This window comes from Drosophila ananassae, chromosome 3L, assembly GCF_017639315.1.
Source record: "Drosophila ananassae strain 14024-0371.13 chromosome 3L, ASM1763931v2, whole genome shotgun sequence".
Classification (NCBI taxonomy): domain Eukaryota; kingdom Metazoa; phylum Arthropoda; class Insecta; order Diptera; family Drosophilidae; genus Drosophila; species Drosophila ananassae.
In genome coordinates this window covers 11,002,805-11,026,306 of record NC_057929.1, presented here as the reverse complement: position 1 = coordinate 11,026,306, position 23,502 = coordinate 11,002,805, and the positions used below count along the sequence as shown (strand labels likewise).

At 41.2% G+C, this 23,502-nt stretch overlaps 2 protein-coding genes across 4 annotated transcripts in view; one reads left to right on the top strand and one right to left on the bottom strand.

Moving 5' to 3' along the window:
* Window positions 1–7,251: 7,251 nt before the first annotated feature.
* Window positions 7,252–23,502, bottom strand: part of LOC6496091 (exostosin-1) — a 54,281-nt gene continuing 38,030 nt past the window's right edge. The window contains exons 6-11 of one of the 2 annotated variants that reach the window (XR_004310015.2): window positions 9,707–9,810; window positions 9,484–9,634; window positions 9,075–9,413; window positions 8,697–9,013; window positions 8,249–8,533; window positions 7,252–7,643 (exon numbers count right to left, since the gene is read on the bottom strand). Coding sequence is in view for 1 of the 2 variants with exons in the window: in XM_001960170.4 (XP_001960206.1) it covers window positions 8,425–8,533; window positions 8,697–9,013; window positions 9,075–9,413; window positions 9,484–9,634; window positions 9,707–9,810 (1,020 nt within the window). In the remaining variant the exon portion in view is untranslated. Of the gene's footprint in view, window positions 8,534–8,696; window positions 9,014–9,074; window positions 9,414–9,483; window positions 9,635–9,706; window positions 9,811–23,502 lie in introns of both variants that reach the window. The other variant, XM_001960170.4, reaches the window with a different exon arrangement.
* Window positions 16,734–21,598, top strand: LOC6494504 (lamin-C). Of its 2 annotated transcripts, none has more exons than XM_014907331.3 (4): window positions 16,734–17,582; window positions 19,482–20,076; window positions 20,136–20,947; window positions 21,015–21,598. In XM_014907331.3, the coding sequence occupies exons 1-4, from the start codon at window positions 17,182–17,184 to the stop codon at window positions 21,133–21,135; spliced, it is 1,929 nt and encodes a 642-aa protein (XP_014762817.1). In that variant the 5' UTR covers window positions 16,734–17,181; the 3' UTR covers window positions 21,136–21,598. The 2 variants fall into 2 exon arrangements, with proteins under 2 accessions (XP_014762817.1, XP_001960208.1); XM_001960172.4 differs by having other exon boundaries at window positions 16,758–17,582; window positions 20,136–20,864.

Genomic DNA, 23,502 nt, shown 5'->3' with positions numbered 1-23,502 from the left:
GTCGCTGTTCAATTATAATAAATGGCAATGACGGCCTAGTTTGGCCAACGGACACTGGGCTGTAAACAAATTAGCGTGGCCAAGTGCTGTAAAAATCGCGGCTGGAGTTGATGGGTTATATATGACGGTAGGCCGGCTAAAATTCTATAAATTTTCCATTGTAAATACACAGGATGATAGGGGAACAGAGATAAATTATAGCTTGCATTTTGACTGTCAAATACCATGGCCTGTTTATTAACTTCTCTTACATGTCGTTTAAATTCCCAAGAAAATAGAGAACTATTTTCATAATATTCGTATCATGGCTACAAATCAATTTACAGATTCAACCTGTCGAAATGCCTTTTCAAAATATTTGAATTCTTTTCCCCCCAAGACCTCAGACCTCCTCCTTTCGCCAAAAACTGTCCGAACAAGCTGCTGTTGACCAAAAGCAGATTGTTGTGACGTTTAAATGTTGGTAATACTTTCTGCCATCTACCAATAAATTCATCATAAAAACGCTTGACACAAAACTTGCAGTCAACACTTGTAACCGAGTAGGACCTTAAATAGAAATACAAATTGTACAAAAATGTCTACAAATATTTGCAGAGCGCATATTGGAAAATTTTTGGCAGCTGCACTTAAAACAAAAGGAATATCAACAACAAGGACTCTGCACTCATGCCAGGACCTGCCGTCGAGTGCATCAAGAAAGTTTCTGGCCTGCAGTTTTGTTGCATTCTTGTAATGAAAATATTTATGATTTTTGGAGCCGAGTTGATTGTTTACATATTGCCAAAGCATATTGAAAACTTCTTTATTAAATTTTACTTCAATAAAAGCCAATTATTTCTTGTTTGGCATCCTGCTGTTATTTTTGTTTTTATTTTTCGATTACGTTTTCCTATACATATATATATATATATGAGTGCAAATACACATCCATACATATAGAATGCCAGGAAAAGTTTTTAGTTTTGTGCCAGACCATCAGCCCAGATTTTTCATGGCTCAATAATGGAGGTACACAGAAAACATGGTTCCAGCCATTCTTCAAAAAGGATATACCTTAAAAATGATTGTTGCAATATATATTAATATTTTTATTTTTGGAAAAGGAAAATATCATTATATGATATTCTCTAATAATTTTAAAACTATAAAAATTCATAAAGATTAGTTTTATTTCTGAATGTAGAACGGGAGCCATGGCTTCTGTTGGAGCTCCTGCTGCTACGATTTGAGGACCTGCCTGCCTGCCTCAACAATTCATATTTTGTTTCATATTTTTGCCAAACAATGGCAACAGAATATCTGCAATATTTTTAGCATGTTAGCATAGATAGAATTGCGCATAACAAATCGTTTAGTTAACGAGTCGTAAACACTTGTGATAGATTCTGACCAGACCAGGCCTTCAAGCTATGCATTTTTGCCTAAATTCGTTAGTTGGGCAAATTCCCATTAGGCTGTAGACATTAAAGCCATTGTCTCAATGTCTCACATGTCTCAAATTAAATGAAATCAATTATTATTGCAGTTATTACTTTATAAATCAGTTGAGAGCATTCGATCAATTAGAAATGAATATAAATTCAATTACACTTTAAAAACAAGAACAACAAATGAAGTGCATCCGGATTCTAACCACCATAACAATGGAGACAGCCATTTTAATTACGTAATTAGCTGAAACAACAATCAGCAAGGGGCGCGCAAGCAATTTTCGTAAAGTATTTAGCAAAACAATGCATTAAAATGGCTCCTGCACTGCATTTCGCGCTGCTGTTGTTGCTTTAAGCCTAATTTAACGGTTCCGCAGACAAACAACGGGAATGGCGTATAGAGGCAGCCATTTTGTTTATACCGCTAACCACACACACCAACACACACACACACAAGTTGGCAGCACTTAACGGACTTTCGAGCGGACTAAGAGGAAGAGGAGAGAGGGTATGGCGGAGGCGTGGCACCGAACATGGCATGTGGCCCACTTTCTAATTAATGCAAAATATTGTAGCTGCAAAAAACTAACTAGCATATGTGCTGCCTACTTTTAGGTTGTTTGTTGGCTTGTCCCTGTAAGGATGCTGGTTTTTTTTTCGGGGGCGTTATAGGGGCGTGGACCGGCGGTTTCTTTGTGCTGCAACCAACAAAGCATTGCACTCATACACCATATATTTTTAAAAGTGTGTAATACAGCAACTGCGACATCAGCAGCATCCAACAACAACCTTGGCAATGTCAACAGCAGGCAGTGTGGCGGAAACGAGTGACCGCCGCCAGGGGTCGCCAGTGTGCCAGAGTGTTAAATTAAATTCTTAAAAAATTTAAATTCCATATGGGGTTGCTTAAAACTAAAGCTTGCATTTTTTAAACATAGTTTTCAATATATGGTGTGCCATATTTCTAGTATAACCGAATCTTCCAACTGAACTACTTAAATAATAATAATGTGTCCATGCTTGAAATATGGAACTGGGAAGGGACTTACTTTTGAAGGGGATCCATCGAAAAACATCGAAAAATGGGATCCAAAATTGTTGTTCTTGATTTTGATGAAGATTTAAAGAGAATCGATCCAAGATTCGTAAAAGGTATCCCGCTCAAGAATCGGAGGGATATTGGCGAAGTTATGGCCTTCGCAAGGGCCACAACTTCGGGATCCTTGCTTTTTTTTACTTTTGAAGGGGATCCATCGAAAAATATCGAAAAATGGGATCCAAAATTTTTGTTCCAGATTTTGATGCAGATTTAAAGAACATCGAGCCACGATTCGTAAAAGGTATCCCGCTCAAGAATCGGAGCGATATTGGCAAAGTTATGGCATTCGCAAGGGCCACAACTTCGGGATCCTTGCTTTTCTTACTTTTGAAGGGGATCCATCGAAAAATATCGAAAAATGGGATCCAAAATTTTTGTTTCAGATTTGATGCAGATTTAAAGAGAATCAATCCACAATTCGTAAAAGGTATCCCGCTATAGAATCGGAGGGATATTGGCCAAGTTATGGCCTTCGCAAGGGCCACAACTTCGGGATCCTTGCTTTTTCTTACTTTTGAAGGGGATCCATCGAAAAATATCGAAAAATGGGATCCAAAATTTTTGTTTCAGATTTGATGCAGATTTAAAGAGAATCAATCCACAATTCGTAAAAGGTATCCCGCTATAGAATCGGAGGGATATTGGCCAAGTTATGGCCTTCGCAAGGGCCACAACTTCGGGATCCTTGCTTTTTCTTACTTTTGAAGGGGATCCATCGAAAAATATCAAAAAATGGGATCCAAAATTTTTGTTCCAGATTTTGATGCAGATTTAAAGAACATCGAGCCACGATTCGTAAAAGGTATCCCGCTCAAGAATCGGAGCGATATTGGCCAAGTTATGGCATTCGCAAGGGCCACAACTTCGGGATCCTTGCTTTTCTTACTTTTGAAGGGGATCCATCGAAAAATATCGAAAAATGGGATCCAAAATTTTTGTTCCAGATTTTGATGCAGATTTAAAGAGAATCGATCCACAATTCATAAAAGGTATCCCGCTCAAGAATCGGAGGGATATTGGCCAAGTTATGGCCTTCGCAAGGGCCACAACTTCGGGATCCTTGCTTTTTCTTACTTTTGAAGGGGATCCATCGAAAAATATCGAAAAATGGGATCCAAAATTTTTGTTCCAGATTTTGATGCAGATTTAAAGAGAATCGATCCACGAGTCGTAAAAGGTATCCCGCTCAAGAATCGGAGCGATATTGGCCAAGTTATGGCCTTCGCAAGGGCCACAACTTCGGGATCCTTGCTTTTTCTTACTTTTGAAGGGGATCCATCGAAAAATATCGAAAAATGGGATCCAAAACTTTTGTTCCAGATTTTGATGCAGATTTAAAGAGAATCGATCCACGAGTCGTAAAAGGTATCGCGCTCAAGAATCGGATCGATATTGGCCAAGTTATGGCCTTCGCAAGGGCCACAACTTCGGGGTCCTAGCTTTTTCTTACTTTTGAAGGGGATCCATCGAAAAATATCGAAATTCTTATTTCAAACCAGACCAAGTTAAATTTTCACCCATTTTTCGCAAATCACCCATCACGTCTGCCTATGCAGGAAATTTTAAATTCCATAAAAACTTAGAAAATGTACTTCCCAAATGCACCTACATATAATTGAAACCAAAACTAAATTTTCCTTTGAGGCCTTACAGCCCCCATAAGTTAGTTTCTTACGACAAAAGGCTATTTCCCTTGAATAATTTCATTAAAGACAATAATGGAGTGAGGAGGTGGCATGGTTTGTAATATAAAAGCATTCGCCAACTAATTTAATTATTTGGCAAAGCCATTAATATTGACGGCAGCCTTGCAACAGCACATCGTCAGTGCAGAATGATAAGTGCTACAAAGCCAAACTGCAAAAACGCATACAAACCACAAAATTTCATTGCTGGCTTCAGATGGTAGTGCAATTTATTAATTTTCCAGCATAACCAAGATTTTTGGGAGGAGGTCTATATATGTACATGCAGTACATAATTTCTTCAGATAGTTTGGAAAACCAGACAGCGTCACGACGAACAGCAACAAATTTTTCCGCTTTCCCGAAAGTTTGCCGCTAATTCCTTGGGAAAACTTTAGCTGCAATGTATTTGTGGCACGATGCTCTTGCACCTTAGATGCTACTTGGCACTTGACTAATTGAAAATACATTAGCAGCTTTATTTAGAGAGAAAACAAGAAGAAAATGCATATAAGTTTCAGTTAAATTTTTATTTAAAAATCACATTTGTTGTTTTTTTTATATATAAAGATATATATATTATTTCTGCTGCAATGTTTTGCCAATATTTTATGGTTTACGCTTACTAGGTATCCGCAATCATGGATTTATTTATGTAATTTACATTTATTCATGTGTGTGTGTTGGTATGTGGGTGTGGCTGTGGGTGTGGGCGGGTCAATGTCTGTCTGTGTGGGAGTGGGTGGTAAACTTGCCTTAAGCTTTAACAATCATTACTAGGCAATATTTTAAGCACATTCACTATATATAAATATTGATTTAATTTTATTTGCGGTTCAACATTGTTTTTTCATTAACTTTTTGGTTGGATTCTGTACAAATTTCAAATATTATTTACTTTGGAAAATCAAATTAAATCCCATTAATATTCTCCAATCATCTCACATTTTCGTATGAAAATAAATTTTCAAAATTAAGTTGAAAATTAAATTGAAAACGGACAGATAGATGTGAATATCAAGGTCTGGATGGGGCGATGATGGACTGTGTGAGTGATTCTATCTCAGAGTATCAATCTTAAGCTCAGATATGTTTTTATTGAAGCATAGCCAACACACAGATATTAGTAAGTAGTAGCTTTCGTTATACAAAATGATATTATCGTTACACTTGGTAGAGTCTGCACATGCTTAGTAAACATAATAACTGGGAGTAGTTCGTATCCTTGGTTTTTCTTATACGTTATTGTCTCTTTTGTCATCCCATTTTATGCAAATTATCCAGGACTATCAATTTTCCCCTTTTGACCCATTAGAAGTTTAAGGACTAGTAGGAATAATTAAAACGATTTTCTATTTTCGGATATTAACCATTTTGCCATGAGAATGCCATGAAAGTGGTCGTTTCTTCTCCCCCTTTCGGCCATAAGTCCATTAACATTACACCCTTTTAGCTCGAATCCCGACCGTTCTGTCATTTATGCAAAAATCTGCATATGAAGCGAACAAACATGTAAAACCAACAGCTATGTATTTCATTTCGTTGAATAACCCATCGGAATAATAAGTAAGTGGAGGATTTTTTTCTGTCCTGGACGTGTCCAGTTAAATGTGGCAAAATAATTGATTATGCACAATTATCCCAGTGACGAGAAATGAGTTCAAACAAAAAAAAGTGAGTAAAGTGGATAAATATGCGACAGTTATTGGGTTGGGTAAGGACAAGGACTGTGGGGTTACAGGCTTATATGCATTATCGATCGTATCACAACATCCATATATCCATTTATTCGTATTTCAATGATCAAGACTGGTGCGATGCGAGGAGGTGAGCCCTGGTCCACCAGGATGCTGCTTCATGTTAATGTTAATGCCATAAATTTGATTACCGTTTTGCAGGCTGCGATAACTATTTTATTGTTATTAATTAATGGCTTTTGCAATTAATTTGTGTTTATTTTTTGGCTTTTTTATTCTCTCATTTTTATTTCACGTTTTCACGTTGTTTGTTCAATTGTGTGGGCGGGGCGGGATCGAGGAGCCTTTTCAATATTTTTTGGTCAAGTTGTTTGTTTTGTTTCTGTCTTGGTTAAGTTTTTATTTCTTTATGTTTATCTTTTTTTTTTAAATATGTATAAAAAAGTGCAATTGTCTGTTTCTGTGTTTGTTTTTGTTTCTGTTCCTGTTTCTGTTTTTCGTGTCAAATAGAAATTCTCAAATACAATTATATATACGAGTTATAATACAAATATAGTTTACACGCAGATACAAAAAATAAAACGCACTGTACAAAATTTGATTTCCTTCAGTTTCAGTTGCATATATCCGTAAGGATATACGAGTGTATACGTATGTAGATGTATGTTTCTCTGTTTTGTATATGTGTGACTGACTGTATATGTGTTGTGCATATCCTTCGCCTTGGGCCACACACATTCCAAATATGCATATCCATATAGCTGGCATTTTTGATTATTATTATTCGTAGTCAACGGCAAAAATGTTTGTTTGAAATGTTTGATTTATGTGCATGCTGATAGGGAACATTTCATTGCATTTGTCGTCTCGGTCCTTTGGTCTGTCCGTTCAGTCCGCCTGTCCGTCCGTTGCTTTTTGGTGCAGTCATGTTTTGACATCCACAGCAACTATTCGCATACATATATTCATATTGCCGATAAGCATATTTGACTGATAAATGCTAAACAATTTTGCCGTTTGGCAGTCAAGAGTTTTGAGGGTTTTGGGCAACATTCTTGGTTGGCATCCCTGCCGCTCTACAGTTCAAGAGCCAATAGTCTGGTAATGAAATTGTCATAAATAAAAATGAAATAGTTATTCAATTTCAACAAAAAATACCATGTTTTTCATCTCCTGATATATCTTATTAGCAAATAAAACGTATTATAATTAAAAATTATTAATCAATTTCTGTGATATGTAGAAGCCAGTCGTTTTATTGTTTTATTATTGCTCATTTTTCACGTTTTGTCAACAAAATGCTAAATAAATAATAGTTTCAAATAAAACAAAATATATTGAAAATTCATTCGTAATCGTGTATATTTGTTGTAAAAAATATCTTCACACTTAAGATATTGTATATATAAATGTTTGGTTTCTTAAACATAAAACTTGGTGCCCCCTTTCTCTGGGGAGTATTACTTTGATATGCGACACTATGATACAAAAGTTTGATTGCATATTGTTAATTGATTTACGTACAGTAGTAAAATGGCCACGCTAAAAACTAAAAGCTGAATTGTCCAAATAAAAATTGCACATAACAAATTGGAAATGGAAAGCTACTTAACTTTAAACTTAAAATTATTCAATTGCCTCGCTTCTAACTGACTTTGTGCTTCAATTTGTTGAATAATGGCCTGGAAAGAGTGTCGTTCGATCTCTTGGTGTTGCTGCTGCTGTTGCGCTAGTACACATATAGTATATAAAATGGCCATAGTTAATCAAAATTTACATTTAAATCGATACGGAATTTAATGTTGCCTTAGCGTGAGCCTCAAACTGAGAATACTTGCCATGTCCACACACATTCACATTGATAAACCACTAACTATACATGGAGGAGAGTTACAACAATGACATACAAACATTTACAATGACACATACAAAAAACTCAACTCGCACAGTACAAAAAATCGGCTACTTATATACCTAAACATATATATATATATATATATCTCTTTACATGTATCTATAGTATGTATGTATGCATGTATGCATTCTTGTAGAAAAATGTCGTGTAGCTTAGCTAATTTGTAATTAGCAAAAAAGATGGCAAAATCGTTTCCGTCGCTTGCAGTTAACTGGGCTAATACACATAATCATATATTAAAGTCTATATGTACACGAATTGCATATATGATTGCAATTCTGGCTGCGCTTACACCGATGTACACATACATACATTTACATACGCCCCTTTTTGGGGTGGTTCCTAACTAAGGTCATCTCATTACTTTTCTTTTCTTTTTCCCTTTTTTTTGTAGTTTCTACTAATAATAATTAACATACTTCTTGCGTCGCTTGGCCAGCGTCAGTAAACAGCATTTCATCTAAACTTATGTACGTGTTTGGTTTTCGTGTAAATGTGGATGTAGTTTTGGGTGTTGGTGTGGTTGTGATTGTGGTGTATATGTATGTAGTCAGTACTCTTAACGCTTGTAGCTATTGCCAGGATGCACATATCGCTAGCTGCCGACCAGCTCGATCTGGCGGTATTTTTTGCGCAAATTGGAAACTGGATCACGATATAGCATAGGATCCATGCGCAAATTGGAACGTATCAGCGGCATATAGCTAAAAAGATAAATCACAAGGATATTTGTTAAAGTAATGGCGGGAAAAGTGTAGAAACTATAAATTAAAGCATACTTTTTGGGGTGAGGAAGGATAATGGCGGGATAAACAAGAAACTTTCAAGTAAAGCATACTTCTTTTTAAAGTTTTAAGAAAAACTCACCCAAAAATAGCCGCAAAGGTGTTCAGGCAGCTCTGACGCTGAATAAAATGATCAGGATCATTCCACGGCGAACGGGCTGTTTCCCGATCCTTGTAGCCCTTCCGCTGCGTCACTTTGATCGGCGGCTTCCTGGTCACATGCGAGACCAGCAGGTTCATTAGGATATCCTCGCAGTTGGAGGACTGCTGTACAGTCTTAAGGAGCAACAACGACAGCCAGTTTGTGTACAAGTAGTTGTAGTAGCGGTGGTAGAAGGCCGCTCCCGTTAGCACAATAGAATAGTAATTCGTCCACTTGGACGTATAGCCCCAGGCATTCTGCAATTAATAAATACACATTTTTATTTGATTGCATGTATTAATCATGTAATCGGATTACCTTGGAATCATCCCAAAAATGTGCTCTTGCCGGATAGCCAACAATGCGCTCCGGAAAATCCCTCCACACTGTGTAAGCAAAGTCCAGCTCATCCGTGTTAAGAATGGCATCTTCGTCCAGGGAGAGCACAGCATCGGTTTGAATCTCATCGTAGGGCAGGAAACGTTGTGATATGCTCGGTCGTCCTTCAGTCGTCTGGCTTGTGGGTCCAGCTCCCGCTCCCGTTCCCTGATTTCTTGTGCTTCCGCCCAATGAAATGATGTGCAGAGGTATGTGACTGGTGGGTGGCCAGCGTTTCTTCAGTGGCAGTGGCCGATCCGCTGCCCATAGCACAAGAATCTGAATGAAATAATGTAGATGGAAGTTGTTTAGGAATTTTATTAAATGCTGGAAAATATCTTTTACTTACCCGATCCACAAACTGGCTCCGGGTGATGGTCTTGACTAGTTTATAGAGCGCTGCATTTGGCCCGAGGGCGGCGCCAATTTGGACGTAAATAACCGCCGTGTAGTTGTGTCGCGGTTCAGCACCCATCGAGTTCAGCAGAAATGGCATGTATCTGAAGGTGAATGCAATCGATTGCAGTTGTTTTTAATGACTGTTATAACTCACTAGCTGTGTAGGAACTAACCTTGAACTATCGGCAAAGGTGGGCAACGTGAGCAGGGCACCCGGCGAGCTGTTCCACACCAGGCTGCTCCTCACCGGATAATCCGGCAGTCGTTCGCGTATGATCTGTAAGATATCGACAAAAAAAGAGGGGGATGAGTCAGAGGGGGTTAGGTTAAGGCTTGTTTAATGGTTTGTCGATACGTTCGAGTGGTGATTGCCAATTGATTGCCTAATGAGGAGGAGAGGTAGAAGCAGAGCATCGGAGGGCAGAGAGCAAGCACTTGCCTTCCATGCCTTCCGTTGACGGGATTCGAGTGCATTTCAAGGAGCGAGCCAAATTGCGTTTTGAATAGTCCTCCCCGAAATGTCTGTTATCCTTCTCACCTCCATCTCCACCTCCACCCCAAATTTCTGGTCTCTGGGCCCCTGTCTATCTGTTGGGTTTGTCCTCCGCCGAGTGCGATAATTCAATGGGCTTGAGTTGTTGCCTAATTTTCCGCTTGGCGCAGATGGCCACCTTTTCCCATTCAGAGGCACAGATGCGGTTAAAATTATAAACAAAAAAGGTATTTGTGATTGTAGTTGTACTAGCATTATAATCCTTAGTCTACACTTAGGGATATCCATGTACGATTAAATATACATACTCCCCAGGACTAGGATTTATGGATTCTATTATCCTAGCCTCGGCTGTAGCTGTTTTCTGTGGCATATATGCAGAGCGAGGGGCGTTACCGCAGTTTCCGCTGCGCAACGGAAGCCGCACAGCAACCTCCATGGGCGGATGTTGCCACCGTTCCCTTCCCATCTCTATCCCCCCCACCCATCTGACTCTTTTCCCCACTAAGTGTTAGACAAAGACAGAGGGGGAAGGAGGTGTGGAAAGCGTGTTGCAAACCTCGCGTGTCATTAATGCGGCGTTAATTTGTCGCTCAAAGTGTGAGCGCGCCTTAAAGTATGCCATGCCAAATTAGTTAGACATCCCGGCCGCAGTTAACTCGCCAAGTCCTCCTCCATTTGGCTTCGCTTCAGCACAGCAGAGTGGGTTTTCTGCATTTGGCCCGAGTTTGAGTCGAGTCTCAGTCCGGGTTGAATGCAATTATAATTGCAAAGCCTGACCCCAACTAAGAGCTTAGTGCGCGGCTTTGGGGCTGAGTTATGCAAGTACGAGTGCAGCCACGTGCACCTGACAGAAAACAGAAGACAGAACGTTATGCAAGCCCCATCTCCATCGGCACTGTGCCACCTGCCACCTGCCACTCCCTTTCCTAAGCTAAGCACTCGGTTCATCGTATTATTTCTGGTTGGCACGCTTTACTTTTGTGCGTGTGGTTAGTTGAATTTGAATGCGGGAACAATCAGTCCCCAGTGGAATTCCGTTGCTATTCAGGCTAAAGGACCTAACGAGACGTTTGGGGACCACTCACAGCAATTATTCAGCAAATGCCGTTGATCGGATGGAATGTCCTTTAATTGGTCAAACACATATTCTAGTTATTGCCAGAATCTTTATAATACCTCTTAAGCTTAGTAATTCTGTTTTATAATTCATTCAGCCATTCTGCAAGGATTCAACTCATTTTCTGCATCCTTTTTGTTTACATCCATCATTTGCACCTCACCTAACTCGTTAAGCTACCACCTGCAGGTGCAGGTGCAGGTGCAGGTGCAGCCAACTAACCAAACTAGGATTTCGCTCCTGCCGATCCTTGGCTCCTGCCCGCTGCTCCTCCCAGCTGCTCCTGCCTTGTCTGTCTGCCAACGTGTCTCAAGTGCCTGCTTTATATTTTGTAATTATAATTTCTTCTTTAGCGGGAGCTTCACCTTTTCACACTCCCCCATCCCGCTGCTATTTTTGCATAATCAACGCTCAACTAACGCGGGAAGCGTAGCGCGTGTTTGTTTACCATTTTCCCTCCTTTTTGCGCGAAAGTGTGGATGTATCTGTATCTGTGTATCTGTATCTGCAGCTTTGGCCCAATGCTGCTTGTGTGTTTTTTCACGTTAGCCTGTGCGACATAATTAAGTCAATCTCGTACTGTTGACGTTGCCAGCATAATTGAGGGATAGAGGATAGCCAACATGGATGGAAGGAGGATGGAGAGGCCATAGCCTACGATTCAATTATGCACATGGCATATATGTTTTAGGCCTGGCCTGGCCCAGACACCGACTCACTTTTGCCCACATTTTAATTGGCCAACAAAGTGCATTTAATTGGCTTAAAGCCCTGCTGCACAGGGAGAATATTTAAGAAGCTTTCAGACAGTGCAGTGCCGTGCATTTCTTTAACTCAAGTCGCGTAATGATTGAGTTTTAAAAATGTTTTAAGGGTATGCCCTTTAGAAAATGGTTCTCATTACCGACTTCCTTCCGTATTCCTGCATCTGCTTGGCTACACATGTCAGGAGGAGCGTCCCATTCAAGTGCAGCCATTTCTTTCCCATCATTCGTCCCGTGCCAGGCGAAATTTGGATGCCAGCCAGGAGACTTATCGCTGCTGCACCGCCAACAACAATAATCCCCCCAGTGGCACTACTTAAGGAGTGCATACATACATGTGTAGGTGAGGTGAGGTGAGGTGAGGTGAGGTGAGGTGAGGTGGCAGGAAGGAAAGGAAAACTTCATTTCCGTTTCGCATCAACCTTGGGGCGGGGTGTGGAGGTTTGCGTAGTTGAGTGATGATTAAGTTGCCAACTTAGGTAGTTTTGCAAAATATCTGCCGGTTGCTGGGGGCCCCCCCGAAAACCCAATAGAGTGGATAATGTAAGCAAATAAAATAGGTGGATGCATGTCTACCTTGTAAGCGTTACAAATTTGCATGCCGTTTGGGTATATTTTGGCTTCAAGACGAATTTTAAAGTGCTTGCCGGGCGGCCCTCAAACAAACCAAATCATTTTCAGTCGACTTGACTGGTATTCCATTAAGGGGTTATATACAGTCAGGATTTTCAAAAAATCGATTTTTTTTTTTTTGCATTTTCTTAAAGAATATATATTTCTCTGTTGTGAAAAAAATTTTTATGAAGATTCGAGAAATATTTCCCAAGTTACAGACAAAACTAGAAAAAATTTTTGACTCAATGTAAACTGTTTGTGAAACTTTAAAATCGTTTTTCTCAAAACTATGTTTCTCAAATCGGTGAACACGATTTCTCGAAAACCACTGAACCGATTTAGCTCTAATTTTCACACAAAATTAATAACTACTTTTTGCTGTCTTTAATCGAAGATCTTTTAAATAAAATTAAAATTATAATTTATATCAACATTTGAAGTCGATTTTTTTTTCCATAAAAATGAACTTTTTTTTTTGGAAGCTGCCATTTTGTCAAAAAGTGATATTTTTTTAATTCCTTCGATTAAGGACTACATTTTTTAATATACTAAAAGCATCTTTTTGAATTTTTGATTTCTGATGATTCTGCAAATAGTTATTATGTTCACCGCGAGACACTTTTTTTTCGAAGACCATTGGGAGATAAGCTGCAGAGGCCAAAGGAAATAATATTTTTACAGATATAATATATTTTTTTAAACTTTAAAATATGTAAAATAATATAGAAAAAATTCAACTTTAATAAATAAATATTTCCTTGAAAAAAAAAATACCCAAAAACTGCATTTTTTTGACCGCCTGACTGTATATAACCCCTTAACAGTTTTGCCCAAAAGTTTGCATCTTCTGGCACCCACCCACACACACACACGCATAAGTAACATGCAACACTCGAGTCTGTTGCATGCATGTGGGGGGAAATTTGCGTAAATTAATTGCAATCCAACGCACAGAAATTCTTTTGGCCTAGCCAAGTTAAGATTCCTTTGGGCCGCTTTTAGCAGTCTACATGTTTATTTTGTTGATCAGGACTTTTTGTGGCCCATTAATGCAATTTTAATTGAGCCTTTTGAGCAGGCATCCCTTTGAGGAGTTTTGTGGCTCCAAACAGAGACTCAGTTTCACAGTATTTACGAGTTTCCTTTTAAAAAACATTATTTTATACATTTTTAAAACTGAAAATTCAATTCCCCTAAAAAGGATGGTATTTCTGGTATGTATTTTTTTTCTTTGATATTTTTCTTAGCATACTTTATGGGGCGCTGAAGATTCGCTGCCAGTTGTGTTGGCAGTGTGGAAGTTGGAAGCTCTGCAAAGGCAGCTGCATACATAAAATGTTGTGCCTTGTCGACCAGGCCAAAAGTTGCACTCGGTGACACCAAAAACACTCAAACGTTGCTCCGGCACAACCGGCAGCTGTTGAAAAAATAAAGAAAAGCAAGACCCAAGGAGACGGGCAACCAACTCCTCCGAAGACAAACACTAAATTAACTTATGCAAGTAGCTGACAGAGCAGACACACACAGATACCGAGTGGAGGAAGTGAAAAAATGTTATGTAAATGCTTGCCGAAGAAACTTCCTTGCTTAAAAATTAACAAACGTCGAAGAACACAAATGGAAAGTCAGAACAACATGGCGTATGCGTAATGACTCCAATGGCGCTGGCTCTTGATTTCTCCCAAAAATAAACTCCGAATCCCACAAATTCAATTATGAAAGAAAAATAATAAAATATATGTATTTATCCAGTGGGTAGGAAATATTTTTTAAAAAATTACAAGCACGTTCCGCATAAAACGCAAACAATTTAGGTCCCAGCGGTCGGTTTCTGGCTTTTGACAATTAAACGAAAACAGCAACAATTCGCTAAACCAATTCCACTCTGAATTCTATATTACTTTTTATTTTATTTAAAACGTGTTTTTTTGTAAAAAAAATTCGTATATCGATCTAAACTTGTTGACCGATGTTAATTAAGTGCGACACCAGGCAGAAGTTTGGAAAAATTGGGAAAAATGTATATACGGGTTATCTGGCGATGTGTGAATATATATTGGGTTTAAAATTCTTTCGGTTTTCGCGTTGTCAGTTCAACAAACACAAATTTTCAATGATTTAAGCGTGAAACTCGTAAATATTTGTATAGAAAATCGTAAATTAAAGTTTGCCCAGTCGCATATTTTTTTTCGCCCAGCTTAGTTTTCAGAGTTCGGGGCTCTTGGCGTTCATTCATCTCATAACGTCATTTGCCATGACTTCAAACTTTAAGCTGACGATGATGTCATTATTGTTAGCAAACTTGGGAGCTGTCGTTGTCGTTGTCGCTGGCGCTGTTCGCGTTCGCGAAGTTATGAAGCTGCTTTGACAAATTCGTAAAACATCCAAAACAACCAAAACACAAAAAGCTTCAAAAACAAACAAGTTTGGACGGCCCGGCCCGGCCAGCCAACTTCAATTTTGTTTGCATTTAGTCAGTATCTGAATCTGTATTTGATTCGGGATAAAAAAAAGAAACAGAAACAAAATGTAACAAAAAGCAAATAAATACTAAATCAATATTTACAATGGCAGTTTGTTTTAGGCCCAAAGGGCGTTCTGTTTACCGAACTTTATTGAAAGTTAATAGATACTTTATCTACTATCTACTGGGGAGAGAGACATATTTTTAAATTAGAAAAGCCCGGGGTTATACTATTTAAATTACAATGGTTCAATAGGTTTCTGTTTGTGTAAACAGAACAGACTTCAATTATTAATAATCCCCTTTCCCACAGGGCAGCGGAATAATTCTTATCAATTTATAACCTTAATCCCAAGCAATTCGTCAAGTGACAAATTGACAAGCCGGGCATGCCAGAAGTCTCAAAATTCCAATGCCAAGGGAGCATAAAAATAAAAGACAAACATACTTATAGAAGGGAAATAGCAATTCAACATCGGTTAAGGCTTAAATGCCCGTTTTGTCCAAACAATTGGGCACGTTAATTAGGCTTAATTAGCTAACGCGCACGGTTCGCAGACCAAACTGGTAAAGTATAATTATAATTTCGAAAGATGCCAGCAAAAAAGAAACAAAAACAAAAAAAAAGAGAAGAAATATAGACGACGGCATGATTAAAAATAATTTGATGACGTCACAGAGAAGCGGCTGCCTTTGGAGGTCACTGTTTTCAACACAAACACATACACACTCACACACTCTCACACTAGTATACTTTTGAGCGAGTTTAGTGATGACGTCACAGGCGTGCACATTGCATGATAAGTTCACATATTTTCACTTGGGGAATAATACCAAGAAAATAACAAATAAAATAATAAAAAATAGAGAAAAAGAGCTTGGGAGAAGCCAAAGCTCTCTCTCTGTGGCTATACTCTGGGGCGAAATAAAAAATGGTTTGCCGGCTATTTACATTTGAAAATAAAAGCAAAATAGAAAGGTCTGCTGTCTCTGTCCCTCTGTCTGACAGCTCTCTCTTTTCCCCCACTATAGCTTTCTCTTTCTCCTCCTGACTGGTTATTTATTATTATGACTGTTGGTTTTCCTAAAACGCTCCCGAAGTCAATGTCAATAAATATTCCGCTTATGACAAGTCGACATTGCAACGCCAACCCACTCCCACTCCCACCCACCCACTCTTGGCCGTATTTCATAATTTGGGCCATAATTGACCCGCTGCTGATCGATAAACTCGAGTGACATACACAGTACATAGCACAGAGACCATAGGCCGTAGACCGGCTGTGGGCCAAATGGAACGGAATTGATGATGTGGGTGTCCATTGTGGTCGATGTTCATGTGTCGCAATCACTATTAAGGGCCATTAATTCATGCGGCCAGCCAAAGTCTAACAAATCATAATGAAAGTCTCGGCCAAAGTGATAATATTTGGTTAGAAAAGTGTATACCACGGAAAATGGCAATTTTTCATGCATTCTTTGGTGGAGAGAGACCTAGACCTAGCTATATCTTTAAAGTAAAAGTATCTTAAGGCATTCCTTTCGTTCATTAACCTTGTGAAAGCCACAGAAGTTGGCAATTGGAGTGCATTTCAGGAATTCCATTTGAAGATACAGTGTAACTTGTATCTGAGATACACCTCCTCAGTAAGCTATGTGTTTATACTTTTAAGATATAAATTTTTAATATTTTTCTTAAACTAGCATTAGGGATAGAGTTCTTTGAGGCTAGCCGGCAAACTGGGCATTAATTCTGTTTTTTTTTTTTGAGGTGATTTCTATTTGCGGCTGGAAAGCAACACAAACAGCTGTACATAGTTATAGTACGAAATACGAATGGTAGGAAGGCGAAACAACAATAATAATAAAGCCAAAAGGTGCAAGAGACGAAACAAAATAGAGAGAGAGAGAGAGCCGCACACATTCGTGTATTTTTTTTTATGGAGGCCCCACCGCTGCTCCACCGCCGGGCCAGCTACGTCGACTAATTTTGTCGATGATGGCCCCGTTCAGCTCGTTCGGCTTCTCGAGGCAAAGTTTCAGTCAATTCCAAGCAGTCAAGCCAAGCGGACGTACAAAAAATATTTATATCAGCCAGCACATACGTCGAGATAGGAGAGAATATTACGTACTTAAGAAATCGTCATTGTACTTGAACCTCGCTAAAAAAAAATAATAAATAAGAAACAAAAATGTCAGCTCGCCGCGTCACATTGAACACACGCGTATCGCGCGCCTCCACCTCCACGCCGGTGGGTGGAGCGTCCACCTCGTCGCGGGTGGGTGCCACCAGCCCCACCTCGCCCACGCGCACCAGCCGCCTGCAGGAGAAGGAGGAACTGCAGCACCTGAACGATCGCCTGGCCTGCTACATCGATCGCATGCGCAACCTGGAGAACGAGAACAGCCGTCTCACCCAGGAGCTGCACTTGGCCCAGGATACGGTCAACCGCGAGACCTCCAACCTGAAGGCCGTCTACGAGAAGGAGCTGGCCGCCGCCCGCAAGCTCCTGGACGAAACGGCCAAGGAGAAGGCCAAGCTGGAGATCGATAGCAAGCGCTGGTGGGAGGAGAACGACGACTTGAAGCAGAGGTAAAGCTCGCCAGGGAATGGGTGGAATGGTAGCAGAGTATTATCAGCCAGTGATGTCATGTACACAAGCTCACCGCGAAAGCCATACACAGGGAGAAACAAAGGCAGGAAAGTTTGTTAGTGGAAGGTATCTGACTACTAAGCTACTAAGCTATCTGGCAATCTGTTAGAGAAAGAAAGTTCCAAACTATGTATCATCTATCCGTAAACAGTAATAGAGTATAATAACAAAGGAATACCATTTAATAGCTTTATATTTTGATAAAAAGTAAGATATACTCTGTTATTTTTCAAGGTGCAGAGAGAGAGAGCCAATGAGTCCGATGATGTCATGCCAAAAAGCACACTTCGAAAGCCACGCACATGGTGTTCCTTCCCTATCGCTCGGGTTTTTGTTTATTTTTTACATTAACACTTCCAGAAGTCTCTCGGTTATTTTTATGCAAATTTTAAGCTTCTCGGTTAATGAGCAACGATAATAAAAACACAAAAAATACACCAACCAGAAGCCGTAAATCTCAATGAAGGTTACAAGACTATGATGTCATTAGAGCAATCGCAGCACGCAGTTTTTTCGAAGAGCGATGTAATCCCAACCAGTTTCTTTATTTTTTTCGGTATGATGTCAACAAATGTTTAGTTTTCCCCTTCCGCGGTTTCCGCTCGGCGGGCTTTCGTTATCAGGGGCATGTTTATAAAAAAGGTATTTATGGACCTGAAGCTTTTTTTGATTCATAATAGCTACAGATGGTCATGGTGGTGATAATGAGGTTCAGACGGAGTTGGGATAGATGGTGGATAAACTTGAAATTTTCAGGTTTTTAAGGTGTGCCAGAAAATGGTTAAAAACGTAACAAACTATAAGTAACTAAGGAAATTCGAACCCGATAAGATTGCAACACTTGGGAGGGCTTTATGAGGAATTTTGAACCAAATTATACCAGCTTTTTTATGAAATATTTATGAAATTTTATTGTTACTACGTCATTTTCTATAAAAAACAAGTCACATAAATTGGGTCAGAGAAGGAAATTGAGGGAAAAAGAGATGGAACTTCAGCACGCACAAGCGGAAAACTAGGAAAAATGCTACGAAAAAACTAAAACACAAACATAACAACCTTGATTCTATTTCCTATTTTTACACTACTTTTCTTGATTAGCTACGCGAACTGAGGCGAACTGTTTACAAAAGTCAGAGTAAGACTGAACTCTAGAGGCTGTCCCAGGGGGTATAAGGCGGGATAAACTATCCGCTATTAAAATTACTGTTTTCCATTTCAAAGTCATAGCACATAATGCCAATTATTCCATATTTATATTCATGGCTATATTACAGTCTATATTTGAATCATAAAACGTGCCGACCACGCGAGGAGCTCCATTGGCGACAGATGTCACAAGTATTCTGGGGAATATTTGCGGAATTTTCTATAGCTATGCTATGAATTTTTTTTAAACAAGTTTGTTTTCGGCCAAATCGCTTTGGAAATAGAATAAAAAAACGCTTTGAACGCGATCGGGGCCATAAATCAGGTGGGCTGGGGGAAGAAGGGGTGGTTGGTCAGAAATAGCCGGGCTACTTTATGCTAATGGCATGTGACGCCTTCTCCTCCCAAGGCCTCAAACAAAAATCTTAAAATGCTTAAATATTTGAGTCTCCTATGGGGGGATGGGGGAACGGTGAACGAGTTTCCAAGCGAGTGATACGAATTTAAATAAATAAAATGAATAATACATCCGAGAGATACGAGGCAGAGAGCAGGCCATAGCTTTCGAGAGAAAATGTGACTCAGTTTAAGGCAAAAAAAGTGAATAGATGACGTCATATCCATAGCACATGGTTTCAAAAACATTACACTATTATTCCACGATCTAAACCACATTTTCTCACTTCCAGACTCGACAAGAAGACCAAGGAGGCGACCGTGTCGGAGAACAATGCCCGCCTCTATGAATCTCGCTACAATGAGGTCAACAACAAATACAACCAGGCCCTGCTGGACCGCAAGAAGTTCGAGGATCAGGCCAAGGAACTGGCTCTGGAGAACGAGCGGCTGCGTCGCCAGCTGGACGATCTCCGCAAGCAGCTGGAGGCCGAGACCCTGGCCCGTGTCGATCTGGAGAACCAGAACCAGAGCCTGCGCGAGGAGCTGGCCTTCAAGGATCAGGTGCACACCCAGGAGCTCACCGAGACCCGGTCGCGTCGTCAGATCGAGATCAGCGAGATCGACGGCCGCCTGGCTCGCCAGTACGAGGCCAAGCTGCAGCAATCCCTCCAGGAGCTGCGCGACCAGTACGAGGCCCAGATGCGCGCCAATCGCGAGGAGATCGAGTTGCTCTACGACAACGAGATCCAGAACCTAAAGGCTGCTGCCGCCAGGGCCGCTCAGGGATCTGCTCATGCCACCGAAGAGGTTCGTCTCATGCGCACCAAGATCGACGGCCTGAACGCCAAGCTGCAGGATCTGGAGAACACCAATGCAGGATTGAATGTGAGTGCCATCTTAAGGCTTAATTCTTTTCTTGTAATGTAACCTCTCCCCTTTTCTAGGCTCGCATCCGGGAGTTGGAGAACCTGCTGGACACGGAGCGACAGCGCCACAACCAGTACATCGCCTCCCTGGAGGCCGAACTGCAACGCATGCGCGACGAGATGGCTCACCAGCTGCAGGAGTACCAGGATCTGATGGACATCAAGGTGTCCCTGGATCTCGAGATCGCCGCCTACGACAAGCTGCTCTGCGGCGAGGAGCGTCGCCTCAACATCGAGTCCCCCGGACGCGCCGGTACCGACTCGGGCATCTCCAGCAACGGCAACAGCGCCCACCTGAGCGCCAGCACCAGCTCCCGATCCGGCAGGGTCACCCCCAGCGGACGTCGTTCAGCCACCCCGGGAATCTCGGGCTCCAGCGCCGTCAAGCGCCGTCGCACTGTGATCGACGAGAGCGAGGATCGCACCCTGTCCGAGTACTCGGTTAACGCCGCTGCCAAGGGCGACCTGGAGATCATCGAGGCGGACGTCGAGGGACGCTTCATCAAGCTGCACAACAAGGGCACCGAGGAGATCAATCTCACCGGCTGGCAGCTGACCCGTATCGCCGGCGACGAGGAGCTGGCCTTCAAGTTCTCGCGCGGATCGAAGGTGTTGGGCGGAGCCAGTGTTACCATTTGGTCGGTGGACGCCGGCACTGCTCACGATCCCCCCACCAACCTGGTGATGAAGAAGAAGTGGCCGGTGGCCAACTCGATGCGCTCCGTCCTGGCCAACGCCGACAAAGAGGTGAGAGTCTTGTCGATATACAACACGTGCGGCACTTGTGACATCTGCCGCCACTGCAGACACCTCGAGTTTGTGCTCGACCAGTACGCGAACCCCACCCCCTCTCGCCATTAGAATTTTAGCACTAACTTTTGTCCTTTTTTCTTACAGGATGTTGCCAGCTACGACCGTGTCCGTGCTAACGTTTCCAGCCACGTCTCGCGTCACAGGAGCAGCGGCACGCCCAGCACGGGCTTTACCCTCGGTTCCGGAGCTGGCTCCACTGGCGTAAGGAGTCTCTTCTCGCTGCTCTTCTAAGCCGGCGGTCTGCAGCCAGACCTTAATTCGAATCGGATTGGAGAAGTAACATCTCCAAGTCGCCACCAACTCACAACTCACCGCAGAGATTCACAGACTCCGAGAGCAACTGCTATATTGCCCCACATTCACAGAAATCACACACGGATATCCGAATATCCCCTATAAAGGATGCCCGTACCAGCATATCAATGTCAAGTGAATAATGTACAAGAAACACAACTTTGGTTCAACAACTCTTAATGTTTAAATGTTTAAGTGCCTTAAGTGATCTAATGACGCAACTATTTTTTGTTTATATTTGGCTCTATGTGTATCCTATGCTAAGTAAGATTTTTTCGCCTTACAGTTTCTGTAATTTATGTTTGTCCTTATGAGAAGATAAAATGCATTTTGGTAAAAATATAATAAAAAATAAAAAGATATGAAAATAGAAAGCCATTTACTTTCATATATTTTGGTAAGAAATCGAATAATCACAGCCAAGTTAAGCTAAAGGGAAGCAGCTAACAGAAAATCAATTAATGAACAAGTTTCTGCAGCTTGCATTTGTTTGCCGGGCTTTACGAGGAAGCCAAATCAGCTTAGGCCAGAGGATTTGCGCGAAAGAAAACTTTTTGAGTTGCTGTCGCGGCATTTTCTACTATCTCTGGGGCTCAGATGCTCTCAGACCAGGATCTGAACTGGTCCGAGGACCCTGGCCATAATGGACAGGTAAGTGGAAGAAATTAACTACAACAGGACAACCCAGAGGGCCAGAGGTGGCTACTGGCGACTGACTGGCTAACCAGTGAGCTGGGAGCAAAACTATGGGAGCTAAAACCGAACGAGGTCAACGAAAAAGTTTCCAAAGTTTTTCAAAGCAACTTGAAAATAAATTAGGTTGGATCACTGCAAGAGGTCGAAGGTGGAGTTTCTAATAGGCGCCAGGTCCAAAGGAAATTTTCACAAAAATATTCGTGTCAGCGTGTTGGCACTTTTGGACGCAAAAACCTATTTAACCTACTTATTCCTACTGTGCTAGTCCACCTCCACCCACTGCTGTCAAATTGGGTTATCTAGTGCTCGGATATTTCTTGCAGTGCACGGGCGGGCGGGCGGCCACTAAGGCGAGTTAGTGGCGCTTGAGTGAGTGCACGATTCAATGGAATGAATCCGAGAGAAAGTGCTGGGAGAAATGCGAAGGCGGCCGGCCGACCAGCCAGCCAGACAGTTGACTTCAAAGTAGTGTTCCTGGCGAAAAGTTTGCATGCGCATAATAGGATTATTCAAAGTAATAAGTTGTTGTTCTTCTCTTTCACTTTTGGCCGCCTCGATGCTACCAAGATACTGCTACCAAGATTTTCTCAACCAAGGCTGGGGGGGGGTAAGGCGGGCTGGGGATAGTACTTTGAAATTCAAATCTCGACGAGACAAAGACAGGCGACAGGTGAGCAGCTAACTTTTTTCGACAGCTGCCTGCGAGTATGCAACATATTCTGTTGCAAGAAATCCAAAGCCACCGCCACAGCCACACAAAAAATACCATAAAATACCATAAATACCATAAAGCATCAACGGAAATTTAAAACCTTTTTCAAGGAAAGGTAATGCGATTATATCTTGCTATTAAAAATGCTTTTAGAGCATATAAGCTTCTCATTAAACAAATATTTATTTAAAGAGTTTACATTCTTTAGTTATAAATAAAAAACTAAAGACAATTATTCTTTTTTTGTTGCTGTGTAGTTTCATATGCAGAACCTCTCGAACTACAGTCCCTTATATTGTTGTTTTGTGAATTTTTGGTGACCACTTTTGAACTTTTACCAGCTTCCGCTTTCCGCTTTTCCGCCCTGTGCAACTTAAGTGCATGCCACACGCTTATCGGTCACATCCATTCGCCCCAGAAACTCACACACACAATACGCATTAGGAGAGGCTTTTGGGGCTTAGGCCAAGATTTTGGGCCAACTGTGGGGCCAGAAGTGAGTTCGGTAAGTGGACTTGGAGTGACCTTTTTTGTGGGGACCGTCCTGCGTCCTGCGGCCGTTCGGTTTCTGGCCCACTCAGATTGGACCGCTGTCGGATGGTCGGCTAGTCGAAAGTTCAACACACACAATAAAATTATGCAAATCTTGGGATCAGCCGCACACACTCGCACTTCTATGTGTTGCAATAGGCTATTTTCGCAGGCATGTGGCAAGTGGCAAGGCAAAAGTTTCGTTGTGGTTTTGCTTTTGGGTTCAATTTTTGATTTATTAATTAAAGTAATTGCTCGAGTTCCAAAGGGCCTCCCAAGGAATTCAATCTGCTGAAGAAGACATCCGTTTCTTGGAATATTTAATGGTTCGTGGTTAAG